Raw genomic sequence first — 20,588 nt, forward strand, 5'->3', positions numbered from 1 at the left:
TTGTATAGTTTTGTGTATGTTGTATATGACCTGATTAAGTGGATTGCACTGAGTGTTGTACTTTTTGCAGAAAGGTTTGATTGGGTTTAGTTTTACTTCTGGACCAGTAGCTCCTGAGTTTGTACACATGACACTTCTTGGTTTGCTCCATAGTTGGCTGGGATGGACCCAGTTTGGCTACTGATGAAATATTACAGTGTGAAAGACAGGACACTCATAGGTGGATCACTGAATATTTATTTTTTTCAAAAAGTTCTCTTAAGATTCTGTGTCAAAGGTTACTGCCAGTCCCATCAGAGGATTGGGAGATTGTCAATGTTTATGGCACACCAGCAGAAAGAACAAGATGTGCAAAGGGGAGTCACAGAGAGAAATGTCTGAACAGGGCAAGTGATCTGTTGGGTCTTCATTGCAAAAATCTTCAGCAAAGCCATTACAAAGCAGATGCCCTTGCCTGACTACCCCAGTAAATGTGATGAGAAATAACAGGGAAGTTAAATGCCATCAGATTTATCTGGATGAACGAACTGGAATATGTTAAATTCTGTGCAATGAGGAGATCTTTTAAATAAGTTACCTACCAGCAACTGTGGAAAGACATCTGTTGAATGGAACAGCCTTTACTCCAATTAGAAAAAAAGCAAGAGTGTAATTGTGGGCAAATTATGGGCTCCAGCAGCTCAGTGCACAGCAGGTATATGGAGGAAAATGAGATGCTCAGTTACTTTAGAAAAAATACATGGATAAATCAAATTCCAAGCAAAAGAGGAGATTCTGTCCCTGCACTGGGTATTTATTAGATCCAGAGTGCATCTTTGCTGACAGATTTTAGGAAAGAAAATTTTGTCAAATGTGGCCTTTGATGAGTTGCTGCTCTCCCACTGAGGCCAAAAGGATCCACGCCTTTGTACCTGAGCACAGGTGGGCCCTGCAGGTTAGAGAGCCCATGTGGCAGGTGGGCAGAAGTGCAGGGGCACTGGCTGTATTTTAAATGAGGCCAAAGAGTCTGAGATGACCCAGCATTAAATTTTCAATTAATACAGTCTGGTTTTCAAGTCCTCTAGTAAGGAGTTAATTTTTGACCATGGGAGAATAGAGAATTGATGCAGCTCTGTTCACAGTAATAAACCAGGAGATCACTGTCAAGACAAAGAGAGTGAAATAAGGAACATTGTTTTTGTCTGTTCAAGCCTATTTCTGTCTAGAGGAGAGCAGAGTTAAGGAGAGTTGTGGTTTATTTTCATTGCAGAAACAATGCTGTTCCCTTATCTCATTATTTCTTTGGTAGTTTATGACTGAGTTGTGACTGGATCATTGCACCTCACTAATTCCAGAATTTTGAGATCCTCAGTAGTTACGTAAGCCTTCCAGGTAGGACCACAGTTAGGAACAGGGATGTGATGAATGATAGGTAAAAAGAAAGCAAACTAAGGATAAATGGTGGCAGTAAATTTGAGGACTATGTGGAGGCAGATAAAAACAGTGTTGTGGAGAAAAGCAGGAATCATGGTGATAAACAGGACTGGAAGTGAATATGGAAAAGCAATTAGGGATGTGGAGAGGAAACAGATAATGTGGAGGAAGAACAAAGCAGAACACGTTAATGGAGGGGAAAGGTTGAAAGAAGTCTTCATATGAGTGAGCAAGGAAGGGAGGACCTGGAGATGGGGAGAGAGTGGAAGATAACATTGAGAGGGTACAGCAAGCCTCTGTCATGAGGGAAGAATGGGGAGCACAGATGATGGTAAAACAGATGGGTGTGCAACATGCTACGTATAGGATGGAGTGGAAGGCTACAATATTGGGAGATTATGACGGGAGCAAATGCCTGCCTTTGGTCTCCAGAAGCCGCAGTGACCAGCACTACATTTATCTTTGTTTCCTCTTTGGTGCGTTGTTTCAGTGGGTCACCTCTCTACCCTGAACCTGGCACGTTTCCAGGTCTCCAAACTAAGTTCACACATGGAGTTTCTGGGCTACAAGATAATTGTTTCAATTCAAAGCAGTCTTTGAAAAGGATTTCAGATTGCAGCTGTTGTTGCACAGTAGATCCAGATGCTTAAAGATAGGAAAATGTGTCTGCAGAAGGCTGCTGGTTTGGCTAGAGGATATCTGGGAAGCTGACCATCGAACACACACTGGGATGCTCAGACACCTCTGCACCGTTTCAGGCTCTTGCTGCTGGTCAGTGCTTTTAAGTACATCCAGGGCTGTAAAGAAGCTGAACAAGTAAATTTGTCCTTGTCTGTTTTCTTCTGAGCACACCCAGAGTGGTGAGGCTTGGGTGCCACAACGCTGCCCAGATGATGGTGTGAGCTCGGTGCTGGGAATGCCTTCCAGGGAGTGTGCTGATCTCAGGGCTCTGCAGGCCACACTGTGCAGCCTGTCTGCCTTTTCCCTGCTCTGGGAGGGAGTGTGGATGGTGGCAGCTCAGGCTGGTGGGTCTGTCATGGATCGGTGATGGATCTGTGACCAGTGCCTGCAGAGGAGCTGCAGTGCCACACATCTGTTTATTGCAAACCCCGCTGGCAGTGGCCGAGGACACAGCACCACCAATGAATAAACCCTGCATGGGAGAGGAGACTTGATGGGGATTGAAACTCCAGCTGTAACTTGTGACTGGTATAGGAGAGCCACGCTTTGGCAAGTGGAAACACATGGTAACCAAGAGTTCCATTTCATTTTGATACACGTCTACCTTGATGTAAAGCAGTGGAGGCAGAGATCCGCGGATGTGTTTTAGGACATCTAAACCACTGAAAAAGCAATGCACACTTTTTCTTCTCTTATTACAGTGTATTTTCCATGAGTTGAGTCCTTTGTTCACAGAAAGCACAGAGAGTGCTAAATGGAAAACATAGGGTATTGTTTCCAGAAGTACAATAAAAATCTATTTTCAGTGGGCCTGAAGCCGACATTCTTGACAAGGAGCAGTACATTGTACCAGTATTTCAAGAGTGTTCTGTAAGTCCAAGGGTGGAAAAACTGACTATCACAGTCTGGCTTGTATTAATTTAAATGTTGAATTGGTAAGTATACCTGTATATTAGATGTGTGCAAATAAATGTAAGCATATATAATAATACCTAACTGCACAATTTTTACAAGAATAATATTAAATTTGTATCTTTAGTGGACTGTGAGTGTGCCTGTGTTTTCAAACAAGAACAGTGATTTTCTTCCCTCACTTTTTTTTTGGTTCCACATCGTTAAAAACCCCCTCACATTTAAAAAATAAAATGAGGATGTGTCCTTCAAAAGGTTTCACTTTTAAAAAATATCACTCATGATATTCAAGCACAGCTAGGATCTTATAAACAGATTGTAACTTATTACATTTAAGAAGTATCTTTTAAATTCTTTCAAAATAATTGCTACCTTGAGAATTTCAAAAGTTTTAAACCAAGAATCCAAACTGATCTGCAGTAGTTGTAACCAAGATAATTGGTGGTTAATGTATGTTGTGTAATAACTAAACCTGATCTTATGTTATACGAATAAATCCAAAGTAGAGATATCTTGTAAAAAAAAATCTTTACTATTCCTTCATAGAATTGTTGCATAAAGTTTTAAAGCTCTCAGAAGAATAATAATTATTTGTAGGAAATGGGGGACAAAAAAAAGGGACCAAATCCTCTCCTGATACAGACTGGTGAAATACCACTGGCTTTAGTGGAATAATGTTGATTTATACTGGAAAAATCTACCTTGTGGATAAGGGAATATTTGGTGATGTGTTGTGCAGATTGATTTGCAGACTGCATGGCATAAACCCTGGAATTCTATTCAGGTGATGTGATATATATATAAGGAAAGTCACATTTTAGTTACAAAAATAAAACTACATTTACATATATATTAAGTAATTTAAATTTAAGAAGAAGAGTGGAGACCCTTCGAGTAAGGCTCTGAAATACAGAGGCAGAGTGCTATTTCAACAGAATATGAGTAAGCCATGGATTCCCACTTGGGCTGAAATTCATGAAAATGATGAACATTAAAACAAGTAAAAGATCTGCCTTTCAGGAACCACTTTAGAACATGAAGCAATACTGAATTTGAAAAAACAACAACGAAGCTGTATTTGAATTTGAGGAATGCTTTGAAATATTAAATACCGAGAATTGGAATAAAAGAAATCCCTGTGGATATTAGCACTGGAATAAATGTGCTTTCTTATCTAATATGGAAAGGTCCAAGTTTCTTTTTACTAAACAAATTTGCAGGACTATAATTAGAATGCAATCAACATTTAAATATACAACACTTTTGGACCTGAAAAATATCTTCATAATCACACACTGCATTTCATAATTTAGAGATCATAGGTAAGCTTGGGTCACCTTATAGCTTCTGCAATCCTAGTGCTTTCCTTTCTTCTGTCATTGGATAACCTGCCAATTAAATATGAGTAATCTAGGCCACTACAGAATACACTTCCCACTGCGCTGAGAAGTAAGAGTTTACTGTCATCAGCTGATGCATTGCACAATGCTCTCCGAACTTCCTTCATGATCTGTGGATAAAGAAAAGTAAACAATTCGACAAGCATGCCGTGGCAATATCATTTCCCTATTTTTACAAACCTTATTGATTTTGAGAGACTTAAATTTTGGGCACTATTAATACTTACATCAATTATATATAATTTTAATATAGAATGATATTAGAATCATTAGAATGGTAACACTGAGAGTTTGCAAAATGTTTTATATTTGGCAGTGCTTTGTTGATGCTTTATTAACTCAAGGACGTTTTAGGACTTGGCTGTTCTTTTTTGTATGGGAAATTCTACCCAGTTTATGCTACTTGATTGCAATTTAATAATTCCAAATATCACTTTTTTGTTTTCACTGTGTACATTCAGTGTTCACCACTGTATCATCGGGAACATGTTTATCACAGCAAAAGCCTATTATTAACCTCAATAGCTTGTAAGCAAAATCAGTTTTCAGTTCTTTAACTACTTTGGTTTATATGACTTCAACCAGAGCAAAGCAGGACAAGAGGACATCATATACATCAACATGACAAATATATTATTCATTTTTCTGTGGTCAGTGACATTTTTACAGTTTACAAAAGTTAAAGCAAAAAAGTCTCTTGAAAAAGAGACATTTTGACTCTGTTTTACAAATGGATCAAGCTATTAATTGCACCGTAAGTCAAACCTTATAAAAATCTGTATAGAACTGAGCTGCTGGTATTGTACAAAAATGGCCTTTCACCTGAGCAAAGAATTGTTTTATAATGATTTTTAAAAGGAAATATTATTTCATAAACTTCTGATGGGTAACTTCTTGTTTGGTCACAATTGGGTGTGGTTTGTGAGCTGTAACTCATTTCAGCCCCCTTTTCTCTGTAACGATTTTCTCCTCACTGCAGGGGCCATGATTCCATCTAGTGTGACACCCCCTATCCTTAATCATACCCATATGTCAAAGTATTTCCTATAGACAGGGTCCTGCTGACTCAAATTTTTCTCCTTTGCACCAAAAGATTTGCTGCTGGTGTAAATTTAGGTAAGAGAGAGCTAAATGTGGCTGGGGATTTAAATAGAGTTTCCATGTGAGAGAAACCCAAGAATTTTAGCCTGTGATTATTTCTGTTCACTACTTTCTGTTTCCAAAACTTCTTTAGATCTCTAAAGTGCCTTGTTTAAGAAATGTCCCTAAACACTGAAGTTTTCTTGATGCCACCCTAGGTAGCCTTTTAATAGAAATCCTGTGGATTGTGCTGCTTTCCCTAGGGGTTTGTGTAAAGATGATTATTACTGGCTGCTGGGACTGGGCATGAGAGAGCAGGTGGTGAACTTTTAGATGCTTCACTTCTGCAAGAGCACTTCAGAATGCCTGTAATACTGAGTGTGTGACAGTGGGTGGAAGTGAAGTAATTAAAAGCTGCAGAATTTGGAAGTGTATTTGAAATTCTTATGCAGGTACAAAAATGTCATCAGCAATTTTAGGAGCACTGTTCATTCTGAGAGTCTCAGAGGCTGTCTCAGCCCTCAGCTGGAAGAAACACAGCAATACTCCACATATAATGGGGAAACAAAGGGGATAAACCCCTAAAACCTCTGTTCAATGTTAAAAGAGAAACTTTAGAATGTGGTAGATAGTCAAATAAAAAAAGGTATGTATTTTGGTTTTCCTAGTTCCATGTGAATGCAATGTTGTCCTCTTAATTCACTTTAGAAGATCTCAGAATCTGCTCTTTCTTAGGGTGAATGTATAAATAACATTAGGGAATACCAGTCAAACATTTTCTATCCAGTGAGGAATGTTGCATTAAATATGATGCCATGATACTCCATTCAGCAAGTTTATTATTCCCCTTCCTCCAGTGGTATTTGCCTATGTGCCACCTCCTTGCTGTTAGCAGTGCTCTCCTTCATACACATCATTACTGTTACAAACTTGCCTCTTTTTTATCTCACCCCTCACTGATCTGGATGACTAAAGCCATCTAAAAGCCATCCAAATTTTTGAGCAGAGGTTACACTTATTATGGGAAAAAACCAAATATTCTGCCATCACTGTTTTTCAGTGTTCTGGAGAGGATGACATTGAAAGTCTGTTACTGAGTCAATTTCTGATATGGTTGAAAGTGGGAAGGCTTTGGTTACTATTTTTGAGCAGGAGGGGAAATTTAGTTCAACTGCTCCACTTGTTTCTATCAAAAGAAACCAGGAAACCATTATGTATCAGCATTTTCAGACTCCCAAATGTATGTTTTCTTCTAAGCAGCTCGAAGTTTGTCATTAACTTTATCATCCAAAGGCGCTTGGAGGCTCATTGGAATCCAGCAATGACAGCCAAGTCGATTCTCACTCCCTTGGTCTATGCCATGGTTCCTTTGCTGGTGCAGTGCAAAATTCCCCGGCTCCCCTTGTCACTCAGCCTGGTTACAGCAACTGCTGTTCACTGCTGCTTCTGGGAGCCTCGGCTTTCCCCATGGGTTATGGGTTATGTGGGGATGGGTACTTCTGTCTGCTATTTCTAGGATAACAGGGAAGCTACAAACAGGAAAATAATGATAAAAGAGCTGGTTTGTCTGCCGGGTTGCCAAAGTGTGTTTTAAATTGAAGTACTGTAAAGTAATTATAATTTTAGTTCAGAACTGCTCTGTTTTTAAGGACAAATTTCTATTTACTGTGGTGACGAATTCAGTTCTCAAATACAGAGATACAGCCTGTCTTTAGTTACATTCCTTTGTCAGTTCCATATTCTTTTTCTTTCTTCCATAGTCCTTAAACTTTTCCCCATTTTGCTATAACTATGGCATTTGTCCAATTAAATTTTATTTTCTCTAGTGGACCAGATCTAATACTACTATTTCCAGAGCTCCTTAGCAATATTCTCCAGGTCCATGCTTTTATTAATTAGCTTTTTTATGGCCTTTTAGGTAATTTTCAGTTGTGGGGACAGTATTTCTATTTGAATGCATTTGATGAAAATTTCTGAGGAAGTATTTACAGAACAGTATGGGCCAGTTATTTAGGTTATGATAGTTGATTGGACTGTAAATTTAGAACAGGCCTACTGCTTCACTTACTGTTTTATTGAAACATAAATATATAATAAAATTATCACCTTCTCAGAAGTTGCTTATATTTTTAATCCTCTCAAGAAAATAATCTGGTTCATTTTTGAACAGGACATCTTGTTTTGCAAAATAAACATGAACCAGTTAAAAACTTCATTAAACTTCTAAGAGCTTATTTTAGGGCCCTTTGCTGGACGAAGGAAATTTCCAAAGGCATTTGGTGCCCTTTGCTTTCCATCTTGTTACATTCTGGGAAAATCAAAGAGCTGGGAATTTATACATAAATAATTACACAAAGTATCCTGAACAGAAGTTTTATTCACACAAATAGAAGCACTAGTTAAAAAATTTAACTTCTCTGAGTCTCTGAGGGCTCACCTTCTTAAAGGTAATTATTCTGTAAATATTACCATAAATCCAAATTTTAAAGCCATTCCATTGTTCTTAGAACCTCTTCCCCACTTGTGCCTTTTTACATAAATAAACTGTGTTACTGCATGTGCAAACAGATTCCAAGTCCATTCTGTCCAGCACCTAAAGGACTTGGGAACCTCTAGAGCTGAAGGCACAAGCACTGGCCCAAACCCACAATTTACTGTTGTATGACAGCAGAACCAGAGAGAACAATAAACTTGTACCTGCCTCTTTTTTATTATTTCTAAGTTAGGAAAAGTGAAGCAAACCACTGCTCCAAAATGCACCTGGCAGAACTTTAAACCCTGTAATTCACATGGCCAGAAATTTGAAACCTGATTCTTGTGTATGAGAAAGTACTTGAGGTACTTTTGTCACTCCTCGATGGAAACTCTGGCTTTTTAGGGAATGTTTTGCTTTTAATTCAGGGGAATATTAACTCCTAGCTCTGTTAGTAGTGTTAAATAAAAACAGCAGATGGGTCCATTTAGTTTGAAACAGAATTTGGATCCTTGAGATGTGCTGAGTTAAAACAGCAGCAGCATCACTGGAGAAAGAGCTTCAGAAGCAGCAAAAGTCCCACAAGAAGAAATGCCTTAATGGATTTTATAATGGTGAAATATTTCACAAATATATTTAAAAAACAAATTTTAAAAGTAGCAAGCCTAAGATACTGAAGTAAGTATAAGCTGTACTGTTTCATGACACTGTCTTGGAAGTTTTATAAGCTCTTGTAAAAAATAAGAAAGAATTTCTATAGTGCCCTGAACATTTTTGTAGAAAAAACTCAATTACTGAAGAGGCACTGAGCCAACTTCAATAAGTTCAAAGGCTGCTGGAAAGAGCATTGGCACATTTCATGCTAAAATCACCTGCAAAAATGGGGTTACCAACAACACAGGATGAAGAGTCAGGTAGACTTCTCTAGACTTTCATATTTTTTTTGGCATAAATAAGTTCTTTGTCATTTTAATCAAATTGGCATAAATATCAGAGGCCAATGGTTGAACACAGCTAATAAATTTCATCTGAAGAGTCCGATAAAGCACAAAGGGAAACAGAGCTGTTGAGGGGTGAGAGGAATTTTGTATAAGCTTAAAAGTTTAAAATGATTGTTTGCAGTGCACACCTTTTCTTTTCTTAATGTAGATGGCTGGGTATAACCAGGCCACTATTTAACCACTTCAAGTAGACCTGCTCTGAATAAATGACTCATTTGCTATTTGGCAAACATAATTTACTGAATGTTTAATAAAGCTTGAAGTTAGCATTTCTTTACACAAAATGAAACACACTTTCTTCATTTTGTAGGAATTGTGTGTTTCTATTCACTGGGAATAAAAGGCATCAAAACTGAAAATGTTCTAAACCTCCCTAAAACACTTTATCAGTTTGTCTCACCTATGGCTAGGGGTGACAAACTGCAGGGACAAGTCATTCAACACATTCCTCCTTTCAGTTCCTGGGGTTTTTGCTGTAATTGCCAGCAAGAATGTGAAATTGCCAATCCTGGAGGTGCTGGATTTTGTGGTGTGAATGATCATGGGCAGCAGCCTGGACTGAGGCCAAAGAAGCCGTTTCACATTTGCAGCCATGAGTCTTCCAAGGGCAAGAGCCTGTGATTGCTCTTGGCCTGGATGAGGTTTAAACAGACAATCTCCATGAGGAGAACTCATTACCTGATTAATTCCTGACCATCCTGGTCAGTAAAGTGGTTTTCTAAAATGTATTTCCTGGTTTTCAAGTGAGCTTCAATAAAGGTTCTAGAAATAGTCTACACTGGTGATGCAGGGAGAGGACTATTACATGCTTATCACTTATTCTTCCACAGAGGTGGGTTCCTGACATATTGAAAACTTTCAAAGGATGAAATTGATTGGTTTGGCAGATCCAAAGAGCCTGAATTAATCCCCTGGTTAGAGCACCTGAACACTACTGATGTGGAACAGTACAGCCAGAAATGTAAATGTATGTCTGTTCTGACTGAACACAGTAAGTCCATGATTTTACATTTTTTCAGGCCCTTGAGCTCCTTCACTTAAATTACCTGCAGTGTCAATTAGTGGTAATTAAGACAGAGATGGAATGATGGATTTGATGCAATCTAATGCATTTTAAGGAATTAGTGTTAAAAGTGAGTGTTTGGTGTTCTGTGGTAATTACCAAGATAGTCCTTCTAAATATTTGGTAGTTTAAAAACCAGGAGTGATAAATGTTATGTACCATCAGTTTTAGCCATTTAATATCGCTCAGTGTATTACTGCCCACGTGTACGTGTGCATTTGGGAAGGGGATTCATCATACCTGCCAGTTGTAAGTAATTAACTTCAAAGTTACTCATTTTCTTATTGAATAAAATGATTCCTCAAAGCTACAATCTACTCTTCCCTCAGGTGGTGCTCAAACTGGTATTTCACACAGTCTTGAAGTTGCTGTGTAGGACGGAGCTGTGCTGGAGTGTCTGGGGGCAGAAAAGGCCGAGATCTCCTCAGTGAGGGGAGCCCTTGGAGGAACTCTGCCTGCAGGCTGCTCAGACAGGCCAGACTGGTGCTGGGAGGCAGCTCCTGGTGTTCCCTCTGTGATCTGAGGCAGCCCTGTCCATCAGGCCATTACTGCCCACGTGGAACGGGGCTCAGGCATGCTTTCTTCTCTCCAGGACATCCACCCTGATGCAAGCACTTATGGACACCCCTTTTCTTCTAACATGGGAATGGTATAAGAAGGCATTGCAGCCACAGGGAATGGAAGGAAAAGCTCCTCAACCCTTCCAGTGATCCATGTATGTATGCCTTTATGTTTGGAACAAGGGAATTCATTAATATCTTTTATATGTGGTATGATTTTATGCAATTCAGCTGAGGGATAGAGCCCCTAATTGATTAGGATTTCAAAAATAAGGACTCATACAGTGATTCAGAGAAAAAGTAATTAGAGATCAAGATAGAATTTAGAATGGCTTTCTCAGGATATAAACTGAAATTCTCTGTATACAACTGGAGCACTATTTAAATTAATAAAAGCAGAAAGACCAGATTTCTCCTAAGGATAGTAAATATCAGTAACTTCAACATGTGAAAAGCTGCTTCACACAACTCCATGCTGGAAATACTGAATCTGCCATTTCTTTCGTTAATTTTTTTTTGTCAGATGTGAATTAAAATTTAATTTCCATTGCATTCTTTTGGATAGGAATTCCAAGTGTAAAAAAGTTAGATATGTCTGTACTCTAGATTTATTTTCTAAAATCATAAATTAGGAAAAAAAAATACATAAAATTGAATTCAAGTGCAGTGTTTGCAAGATTACCCACACATTAGGATGGCTTTCTTTGGCTTTTAGGGCTAAATACTTACCTCTGGGGTCAGTGCATTGTTCTCTGAAGTCTGACTTGACAGCAAAATATGTGTGAAACCATCTTCTTTCCGGACTACAATGTCCCTGAAGCGGCAGTTACTTTCGTTTTGTCGCACACTGTATCTCAGTCTCTTATCGAAGACATAATCTTTCTCTCCATCAAGTTTCCTTTTCACAGTGCTGTGTAGATTCAAGCTTCCATTGGCCAGAGAAGAACCTTGCAGATGGAAAGAATCGAAGCATAATTACCTCTATACCATCAAAGAAGTGGAGCGATACTCTCTATTAGTTTCAACAACAACAACAATAAAATACAGTGAGATAAATAAAAAATGTGTCTGGCTAGTCAAATGTGGCCTCAAGCCATTGTTCTTATTCTGTACTCCAACGTGCAGAACTTTTTGTTCTCTGATCAGACAACCTCTAGACCCAAGGAACTGATGCCATTTTGGAGAGTATCCAGCAGTAGGGAAAGAGAAGAACTATGAGAAAGATGTAATTCCTCCTTAAAAACAAGTGAGAGTAATAGTAAGTCAGTTTTAAAAGACAGTTTATTCTGACTTATACTGTGTATGAACTGCAAACCATTCCTTTGCTGATGGTTACAGTGTTTCTGTAATAGGCAATAGGGGATGATTGGTAACAGTGCTGAGCAGGGGGGTTGAAGGAGCTTTACAAGATTTGTATGCAATAATCCTTTTCTAATTACAGATGTTTCACACCATCGCCATTAAAAATAAAGCAGAGACAGGTTGTTGAGGGACAGAGATTAAAGTCACTGGTTTGTGTTTAAATAGACACCAGCCCACAATGCACCATTTTTAAGAAAGGCCAAGAGAGAGCTGAATGAAAACACCTTTGTTTGTTCTGTTCTTTACTCCTGCCAAAGCTGACCTGTTCCAGCTCCTGGTTTCAAATAGCCAGGAATTTTTAAAGGGCAGATGACATGAATATTAGAACACAGATTTAAATTTTATAGTTTAAGTGCCCACCATTCAATTAGAAATGCTCTGTTGGAATAGAATTGAACAGTGAATTCATGACAGATGACTCTAAACCAAAATCACTTACCCTCATTTTGGATTAGCTATGTTTCAGCTCGATGCTTACGTAGGTAACTGATCTGTCTGACACCTCACAGTTGGCAGTGGCCTGTGGAATTGTTCACAGTGTGTGAAATCCTGTATGTGCACTGCAGTTAGGAGATGGGATGTGAAAATACAGCCAGCGCTCAGCAGTGTGTGACTGGGTCTCATGTGGTGTGTGCATGTGGGTACTCACACATCTACACACAGGGATCCACCTTTGCCCAGGAGTCTGTTCAGTCAATCAGAAAACTCTTTTTTGTTGTTGAATTAAGAGATACCATCTAAAGCATTGCCTGGGTTATACTGAACAGAGGATTTACCTGGTGCAATGCAAACATCGGCAAATTCCATTAGATCATCACTTTAAAAAAAGTAATTTGAAACCAGGAGAGTTGGAAATTTGTTTTCTTGACAAAAAGTGTCTACAAGGGTAGAAGTTACCATGTGCCTGAAATTTAAATGTTATGAATAATTTCCTATGGCATGTTTCTTCTTTTTCCTAAGATTTTGCTACTGCGTCTATTTTGACATGTATACTTACAAACAGAAATCAACTTGTGAAATTACTAATGGAACACCAGTGTCATTAGGAATAATGTGCTGAAACAAATTAACTATTTGACTGAGGCAGGCTATTAAATATTGCATTTTTATCTATTTAGTGCTTAACCAGCAATAAGCTACTGAATTGTGGTGATTTCAAACTCCCAAAAAAGTGTGAAGAACTTATAAAATCAGAGGCACAAATGCCCATTGAGTGCAAGGTGTGTCAGACTAACTGTACTGATTATCTACCTAGAGTGGAAGATTATGCCACATCTATTTTAAATACAGATGGTATAGAGAATAGTAAAGATTAATTCACTCATATAATCCAGCTCAACAAAAAGCCTCACAGTAATTTTTTTGGTTTGTTTTATTATTCTTTATGTATTCAGTTTGTAAATGAATATATGATGTTAAAATCTATAGAGTTTATCACAGTATTTTAAGTATCTAGAAGCCAGCTGAAAGAAATTTAACCAGAGGAAAGATCTAAATTAAATATGAGAGAAACATAAATGAAAAAGTGCCATTTCCAAAAGTGGATCATTAACAGAACAATATATAGTGAATAGCTTGTTGTTTCCGTGTCTCCAGTGCATCCCTGTAATCTTGTTTAATCCGATAAACTGGAGAAAATGATCAGCACACTCCAAAGACAACACTGATGTGGAACCAGGCCAATTCTGCTGCATGGAGGTGGTGGAGCTTCTGAAGGTTTGCTCTGGAGCCACTGGAGCCACTGGGATTGTCCCTGCATGAGGGTCAATAGTCAGCACCTGCTCAATGCACACAAGGGGAGCAGCACCTGAGTATGTCAAGGTGAAAAATAACTGTGACAGGCAAAAAGAGACATTCAAAGACTCAAAGCAATTTATACTCCACATGAAACAAATTAAGGATGCCACAAATTAACTAAGGAAGCTTTAGCTACATCTAAGTGTGGTTTACTGTCTTAATAGTAAGTAAGTGTTTGATGCTTAGTCTAAGTACAAAAAGAAAACAGAATGGGAGAAAATACTCTTTCCTTTACTGGGAATTTAATTATTACTTTGTGTTTAATCAGCAGTAGAACTTGTGGAATACCTAAACTAACATTTATATTTATAAGAAGCTTCAATTTTTTTTAAGGGGATCTAAGATATTCCCAGGCCACTGCTGCATGCAGTAATCCTTCTCCAAGAATGGCAGTAAAGGATGCTATTTAAGGAGAAAATGTGAGCTTGGTTGCTTTCTGCAGGCCTTTCCCATAGTATCACCCCTAAGTGTTGTATAGAAATACGCGAGGGCTCATCCTTTCTGTTTCCTTCGGTGTTTGCTTGTGGACCTTTTCATGGATTTCTCTAATCCCCTTCTGAGCCTGTTGATACTGTCTGTCTCCACAGCTTCCTGTGGTATAAGTTTGAGAAGTTGGGTAGCCACTACACAGAGAAGAATTTTCTTTCATCTGTGCTTTTATCTGACATTCCACCAGTTTCAGTGAGTGGTCCCTAGTTCTGCTATCAAGGGATTTCAGGAGCAACAGTTCTGCATTTAGTATAGCTGAGGCCTTGATGATTTTGTAAACTTTGATCATGCTCCCCCCTCAGCCATCCCCTCTCCTAACTGAAGCCTCTTTTATTCCTCTTCACTTTAGCTGCCCACCCCTGCATCTTCTACATTACTCCACCAGTGCCAAAGGGTCTGAGACTGGGGCTCCATTCTACCAAGCATTGCAGAAAACTCATTAGAAAATTGTATTCTAAAATCTGAGGCAGACAAATAGCGGGAAAGGAAAGAGAGGAAAGATGGGACTGACCCTCAGTGCTTTGGGGGACTCGGAGCTCCACATCTCCTTCCACTGCTTCTGCCCACTGGTAGAGGACACCTCAAGCTACTGTTATTTCCAGATACATCTTTTCTGAGTGTTCCAACAGAACCAGTTTAATAGTGCAGTCCCTTTGCCACCACCCTCCACAGCAAACCCAGTACTGGTATGAGCAGCCACACCATGAATTGGCCTGGTGATCTGCTCTGGCTGAAAACTCACCCTGCAAAACTGGTTAATTTTCAAACAGATCAGGTTCACCTTGTAGCCTCGAGTACTAAAACTGGTGCAGAGGGAGGGATGGGAATACCGATTAGGGTGTCATGGGAAGGAGAGCTGGACTGCTGCTTTTATTAGCAGTATGCATTTATGCTGAATGGAAAGGATGATGGAGCTGAGGCTTTAAGTTTTCTAGGTGAAATAAGCCATGCTCCCTCACTCTCCCTGGTAAAGCAGCTTGGCATTCCTCAGTCTTCCCCATAGCCTTTAACTGCCCCTTTTCTGTCTTTCTTGTGGGTAGTGGTTAATACTGTACATACTTAAAAGCTGTGTTCTGTTGATAATTTACTAATAATTTCAGACTTCTCCAACTAAGGGAGCATCTGTAAGATATCTAAAAGCAATGAGTTTTTATCCAAACTGAGAGAGCAAGCATGTTTGCTTGTCTTTTACTGCCAGTATTCTTTCAGAATAAATAAAACAGAATAAGCTAAAAAACCAAGAGGAAGCAGTGACTAAGTCACAGAGAGTATTTAAATCAAGGACACCATGAGACTACAAAGATTTTCATAATGGAGAAAAACAGTGGTTAGTGATACATGACAGGCAGAAGTTCTTCAGCAGATGGTACAGAAATAGAGCGATGTAGAAAAAGGAAAGAGAAAATTAAAAGGGGATGTTTTTTGATTCTGTCAAGAAACTTGACAAAACAATCACTCTCAATTACAGTATCTGGAGAGAAACAGAAATGTAATAACAGAAGACAACAAATATAATCAGAAAGAACAGTATTGTTAGCTTCTGGGAGCATCAATGGATGTTCTTCACAGAGTTTTTCAATATTTTCCAATTTGCAGACCCTTAAATAACTGTCAGTAAAGATGATTCTGCTCTCCTTATGGCAGGACATATAGAAGGTAGAAGACAGTTTTTGGTATTAAAGATCTGTCCCAACTTCCACAAGGTCCCAGGCCTCCAGTGGGGTGCACTGATCATTTTGTGCACACACCTGTAGGTGCACACTCATCCTTCTGGGGTAAAGAGCTTCCTGGTGGGATTTTTGTCTAGAGGTTGAAGAAACACTTGTACCCAAGTGGATTTATACACAAAACCAAACAGACTGGTGGAAATTCATTCAAGGAGTCATCAAAAGCTGGTTTTCAAATAGCTGTTATTTGTTTGAACAGAACTGGCATGGACAGACAAACAAAATAACTATTATTTGATTACTTCTAGTTTAAACATTACTATCTATATTGCTTGGTTCAATGCACTGGTGGTTAAACATTATTATAATATGAAACAATACTGGTTCAGGTTGGTGGGTTTTGGAGACCTTCAAGCATAGGCCCACACTGGTAGCAGAGCTGGGCCTACAGCTGGGTTTTCAAATTGTATGGAATTTGTGACTTTTCCAAATCTAGGCTTCATCTCAAGACAAACCTAAAATTTCTATATTTTCTGTGCAGTCTTACACTTAGCTGTGAAATGAGTCTGACATTCATTTGGGTTCCATACAGGCAATCTCAAAGCTGACATAAATGTCTGCTTCCTCAGATTCTGAACAGGGCCGCCCAGGAGCCACAGCTTCTGGGAGCCAAACCAGGTCCTCCAAGCTCCCTCTTTGTTCCACATCTAGTGCCTGCGAGCCCTGCAAGTGCTGATGGGGCATGCCAGACTTTCAACTTCCAGACTCAGTGGCAGACTGCCTGAAACCTCTGGCATAGCTAGCTGCCTCCAAGCTAAACGTGGGAGTCCTGCCAAGCAGACTGCCACACTGCTCCCAGTCCCCAGGGACACAGCCTTAGGACCTTGGCTCAGATTTGGAGAAAGTTTTGAAACCCAAAATGTTTGGAACAAAATTTCTGTTATTCAACAAATTGGACATTTTTCTCTGAAACTTTCTTCATTTGTAATTTGTAAAATTTCAGCCTGGTTTTAGTGTGGCATTGATCCCAATTAGAGTGGGTTTCTGTGATAATAATGGGACACAGGGCAGAATCACACTGGCATCCTCTATGCGAGTGTGAATACTGAGCGAGTTAAGGAAATTGTTGGACTTGGTGAAGAGTAGTGCAAGTTTCTTCCACTTGACATTTCAGACCCCTGTATCAGAAATGTGGCTTCTCTCAAGCTTTCAGGGCAATATTAAGAAAAAACCTAGTAATTTCATTTTGACCCTTCTTCACCAGTTTGTTTTCTCTTACTCTGGCAGTCTCATCTCTCCTCTTTGTAGTTTTCTCCACTCTGCATGTGCTGGGTATCACACAGCAGGACTCGAGGGATTTCTGACCTTGGCAGTGCTGCTGAGTATGGGCTTTTCAGAAAAGAACCAGGCAGAGATTTAAAGATCTCTTACTTTTGCCCACAGAATGCAAGGGGAGCAAAATACAGAACACAAGTGATGGATTTGGAGAATGCAAAAGCCATCATAAAGAACTGTTTGAAAGGAGCTGCAGAGATCAGCTCTTGGGCCAGGAGAGAACACCTGGCTGCTCAGGCAAAGAAGCTTTCCACGGAACTAGAGCTCTCTGACAGGGATTATTTAATCAGGAGTGCTGGAGGCCATTCCTTAGCTCTTGTGGGGACAAAGGAAAGGCTCATTTGACCTTACAGTTCTTTGTGACCCTTTAGCTCTTCATTAAACAAAATATTCTAGAATATGGGAATTGATGCATTTCAAAGATACATTTTGTATCAGAACTTCCCTACAAATAATGTAGAATAAATAATTTTAAAAACTTCATTAGAAACAGTAAAAAAAGACCCCAAAACTTTATACACATCTGTAATTAGATATGTAAGTTGTCTTAAAGAAGCAGGTAACTTTTTAGGCATTCTTACATGAGCTCAAACTCCACAAAATTCAAAAGCCAAAATACACTTGTAAGTGCTTTCACTTTAAATATCATTGACACCATCAGGAGTACTAATGCATTTAAATCTGACCATGTATTTTGCTGGTTTGGGAGTTTTTAATAGTATATTTGATGCCTGGTTTGAAAGATCCCAGTAGCTATCACATATAGCCAGTAAGACTGGGCAAGGTCAGTTCTCCTTCCCAAATCAAGGAGCATTTGCCAGGTTGCCAGTAGGGTGGAAAATGGAAAGTGGGGTGATATAATTTATGTTGACTTCTGAAAAGTTTTTGGCAGGGCAATTCACCAGAAGCTGTTAAGGAAATGAGTACTATCATGGGCTATAGAAAGTAGCTAATAAAAATAAATAATTGGAACAAATGGTTACTTTTCATCATGTCAAGTTGGCTGTCCCAAGGACCTGCAGAAGGATTAGTTTATTTAATGTATGTATTAATGAACTGGGAAGAGAAATATGAGAGGAAAATTTGAAAGCAATACAAAATAAGTAGAGTGAAAACTAGGAAAGATTTTGAAGAGCTTCACTGAATCAAAAGGTGAATTGGCAACCGTAAAGCAGATTAAATGCATAGTGAAAGGGATCATACATAAAGCTGTGTTCTAAATTAACTGGAGCAAGGAAGGAAAAAAAACCCAAGAGCAACTGTGGATCAGTCAATGAAAACCTTTATGCAGTGTGTAAGAGCAGAAAAAGTAATTCTCCAAAGTTCTATCGTCACTGTATCAGTAAGCAGTCGGAAATCATTTGGAACAGCTCCTGCCGTTTTTAAAAGGTATTAAAACCACCCCCCCCACAGCAATGGCACAAGAGGATACTCAAAACTCTCAGGAACCAGTAAAGTCTTCCATGTGGTAGGAAATCTGAAAAGGGTGGGACTGCCTACTGAGTGACACGGCATCCTCCACTTCATCCCTTCATAGAGGGATGGGAGGCTATTCAGTGACAGTAAAGGTCAACTCCCCCCCAACAAAATCCCAAAACCTGATCAAATAAAATGTGCATCTTATTGTTAACTCCTGGAAATTACTGTCACAAAACACCATTGAGGCTGTTTCTTATGGATGGTTTATTATCCCCTACCATTTTTGGGGGTTTTGATCTGTTTTGTTTTGTTTGTGCCTGGAGTGGCTGCTGTTCCTGCCCCACCCGCCATCCTCCCTGGCTCTAGGGCTATCTCGATGAATGGGAGCCAGGCCGGGGTTTCCAGAGGGAGCTGGGGGCAGGGTGAGAGGTGGCCCCTTTCTTTTTGGTGCAGGCTGTTCGACTGTGTCTGGTATCTCTGACCAGGGATCCTGCTGTTTCTGCGCATTTTGCTTTCTTCTTTTTTATTTTTTTTTGCTTTGACACTGTGACTGAGCTTCTTGGCTTGGCTTCTTTTGCTGCTCTGCTGTCAGGAAGCCTAAAGCCAGTGCGTGCCCACCAGGACCCAGGAACACCCCTGTTTTCTCACCGGGGGGCTGCCCCCCCACCCTCCACACAGCCCGCCCCTGTGAGAAATCCCAGGGAGCCTCTTCCCTACTGTGTTCGGGAGCCAGGCTGCTGCTGCCCAACCCCTGACATACCACTGCCATCGCTTTGGGTTTGTGCTAGACTCTAGCTTTCACCCCCTGCCTGCCAGGAGGTCCTGCTGCTCCAGCTTGCTTCTCCTGAGGTCCCTGCTACAGCTCCTGTTGCTGTCCAGAGGGGGCACCAGGATCGGCTGCCCCTGGGGGCTCGTAAAGGAAGCCTTTTCTCCATCCCATCTGCCAGCTGTGCCACGTGGAGAGAGACGGCCGCACTCACGCCACAGCGCCCCCTGCAGCCGAGGGGGAGTCATCGCACCTGCCCTGCCCGGCCGGGAGCCACCAGCGCCCCTGCCGGCTGCGACTGTAACTACACAAAGGAGAAAGTACCTGCAGGCAAGAGAAGACTGTTACTGAGTTTCTGGGGGGGGGGGGCGGGGGAAGGGGTAAGGTTCCTCAATTTCAATATCTAGCATTTATTCAATTTTTTTTGTTAATAAACAGGTTTTTTTTTTCATGTTCACCCCCCGGTATCCATTTCTCTCATTGGCAGTAGAAAAGGGAGTTATTTAAGCCCTTTCTCCGTAGTGGAAATGCTCATTCCAGGGCGTTTTCTCCTGAAATTTGTCTTGAAACCGAGACAGGCTATAAATTTGGTAGGATTAAAAACAAACAAACCAAAAAGATTGGACATATATAGATAATGAGAAGCTATTTAATTTCCATTAAGCTGAATAGTTTTTATAGAGAATAAACCTTATTCTTTGAGAACTAAGCCAGTGAGTAACTATGAGGATTAGAGAGAAATTTCTCCTATATCTTCTTGTTCACTTCAAGACTGTTTGTACCTTCCTCTTAAGGTCTTACGACTTTCGATGTGTCCAGTCACTGTCAGAGACAAGGACCTGGCTGTTCTGAGTGTTCCTGACTATGACAAGCATTGATACTGAGAACTTGAATCTTATTCAGCCATACTTACCAGGGCACTTTAGCAAGAGTGGTATTAATTCTAAAATAATTCTGGTTTCTCTAGACCACTGCGTTTGAGCACACCTAACCGAGTAGTGATTTGTTATGTGGTGATACACAAACCCAGAGCTGCAGCCTTATACATACCTACTGTATGTATAAGTTGTCATTCCTACTCCCTGCCCTATCCTCATTTCCCATAGGGATGTACACTGCAAAGGCACGTGACAGACCCCACACTGCTTCGTGTCACTCTATGAGAAAAGG

At 39.9% G+C, this 20,588-nt stretch overlaps 1 protein-coding gene across 1 annotated transcript in view; it reads right to left on the reverse strand.

The window, feature by feature from the left end:
• The window catches only part of CDYL2 (chromodomain Y like 2), a 67,000-nt gene that overhangs the window by 7,919 nt on the left and 38,493 nt on the right, over positions 1–20,588 (reverse strand). Inside the window, exons 3-4 of the mRNA XM_048316567.1 lie at positions 11,313–11,530; positions 4,344–4,516 (exon numbers count right to left, since the gene is read on the reverse strand). Of these exons, the coding sequence (XP_048172524.1) occupies positions 4,344–4,516; positions 11,313–11,530 (391 nt within the window). The remainder of the gene's footprint in view (positions 1–4,343; positions 4,517–11,312; positions 11,531–20,588) is intronic.

Source organism: Corvus hawaiiensis, chromosome 12 (assembly GCF_020740725.1).
Source record: "Corvus hawaiiensis isolate bCorHaw1 chromosome 12, bCorHaw1.pri.cur, whole genome shotgun sequence".
Classification (NCBI taxonomy): domain Eukaryota; kingdom Metazoa; phylum Chordata; class Aves; order Passeriformes; family Corvidae; genus Corvus; species Corvus hawaiiensis.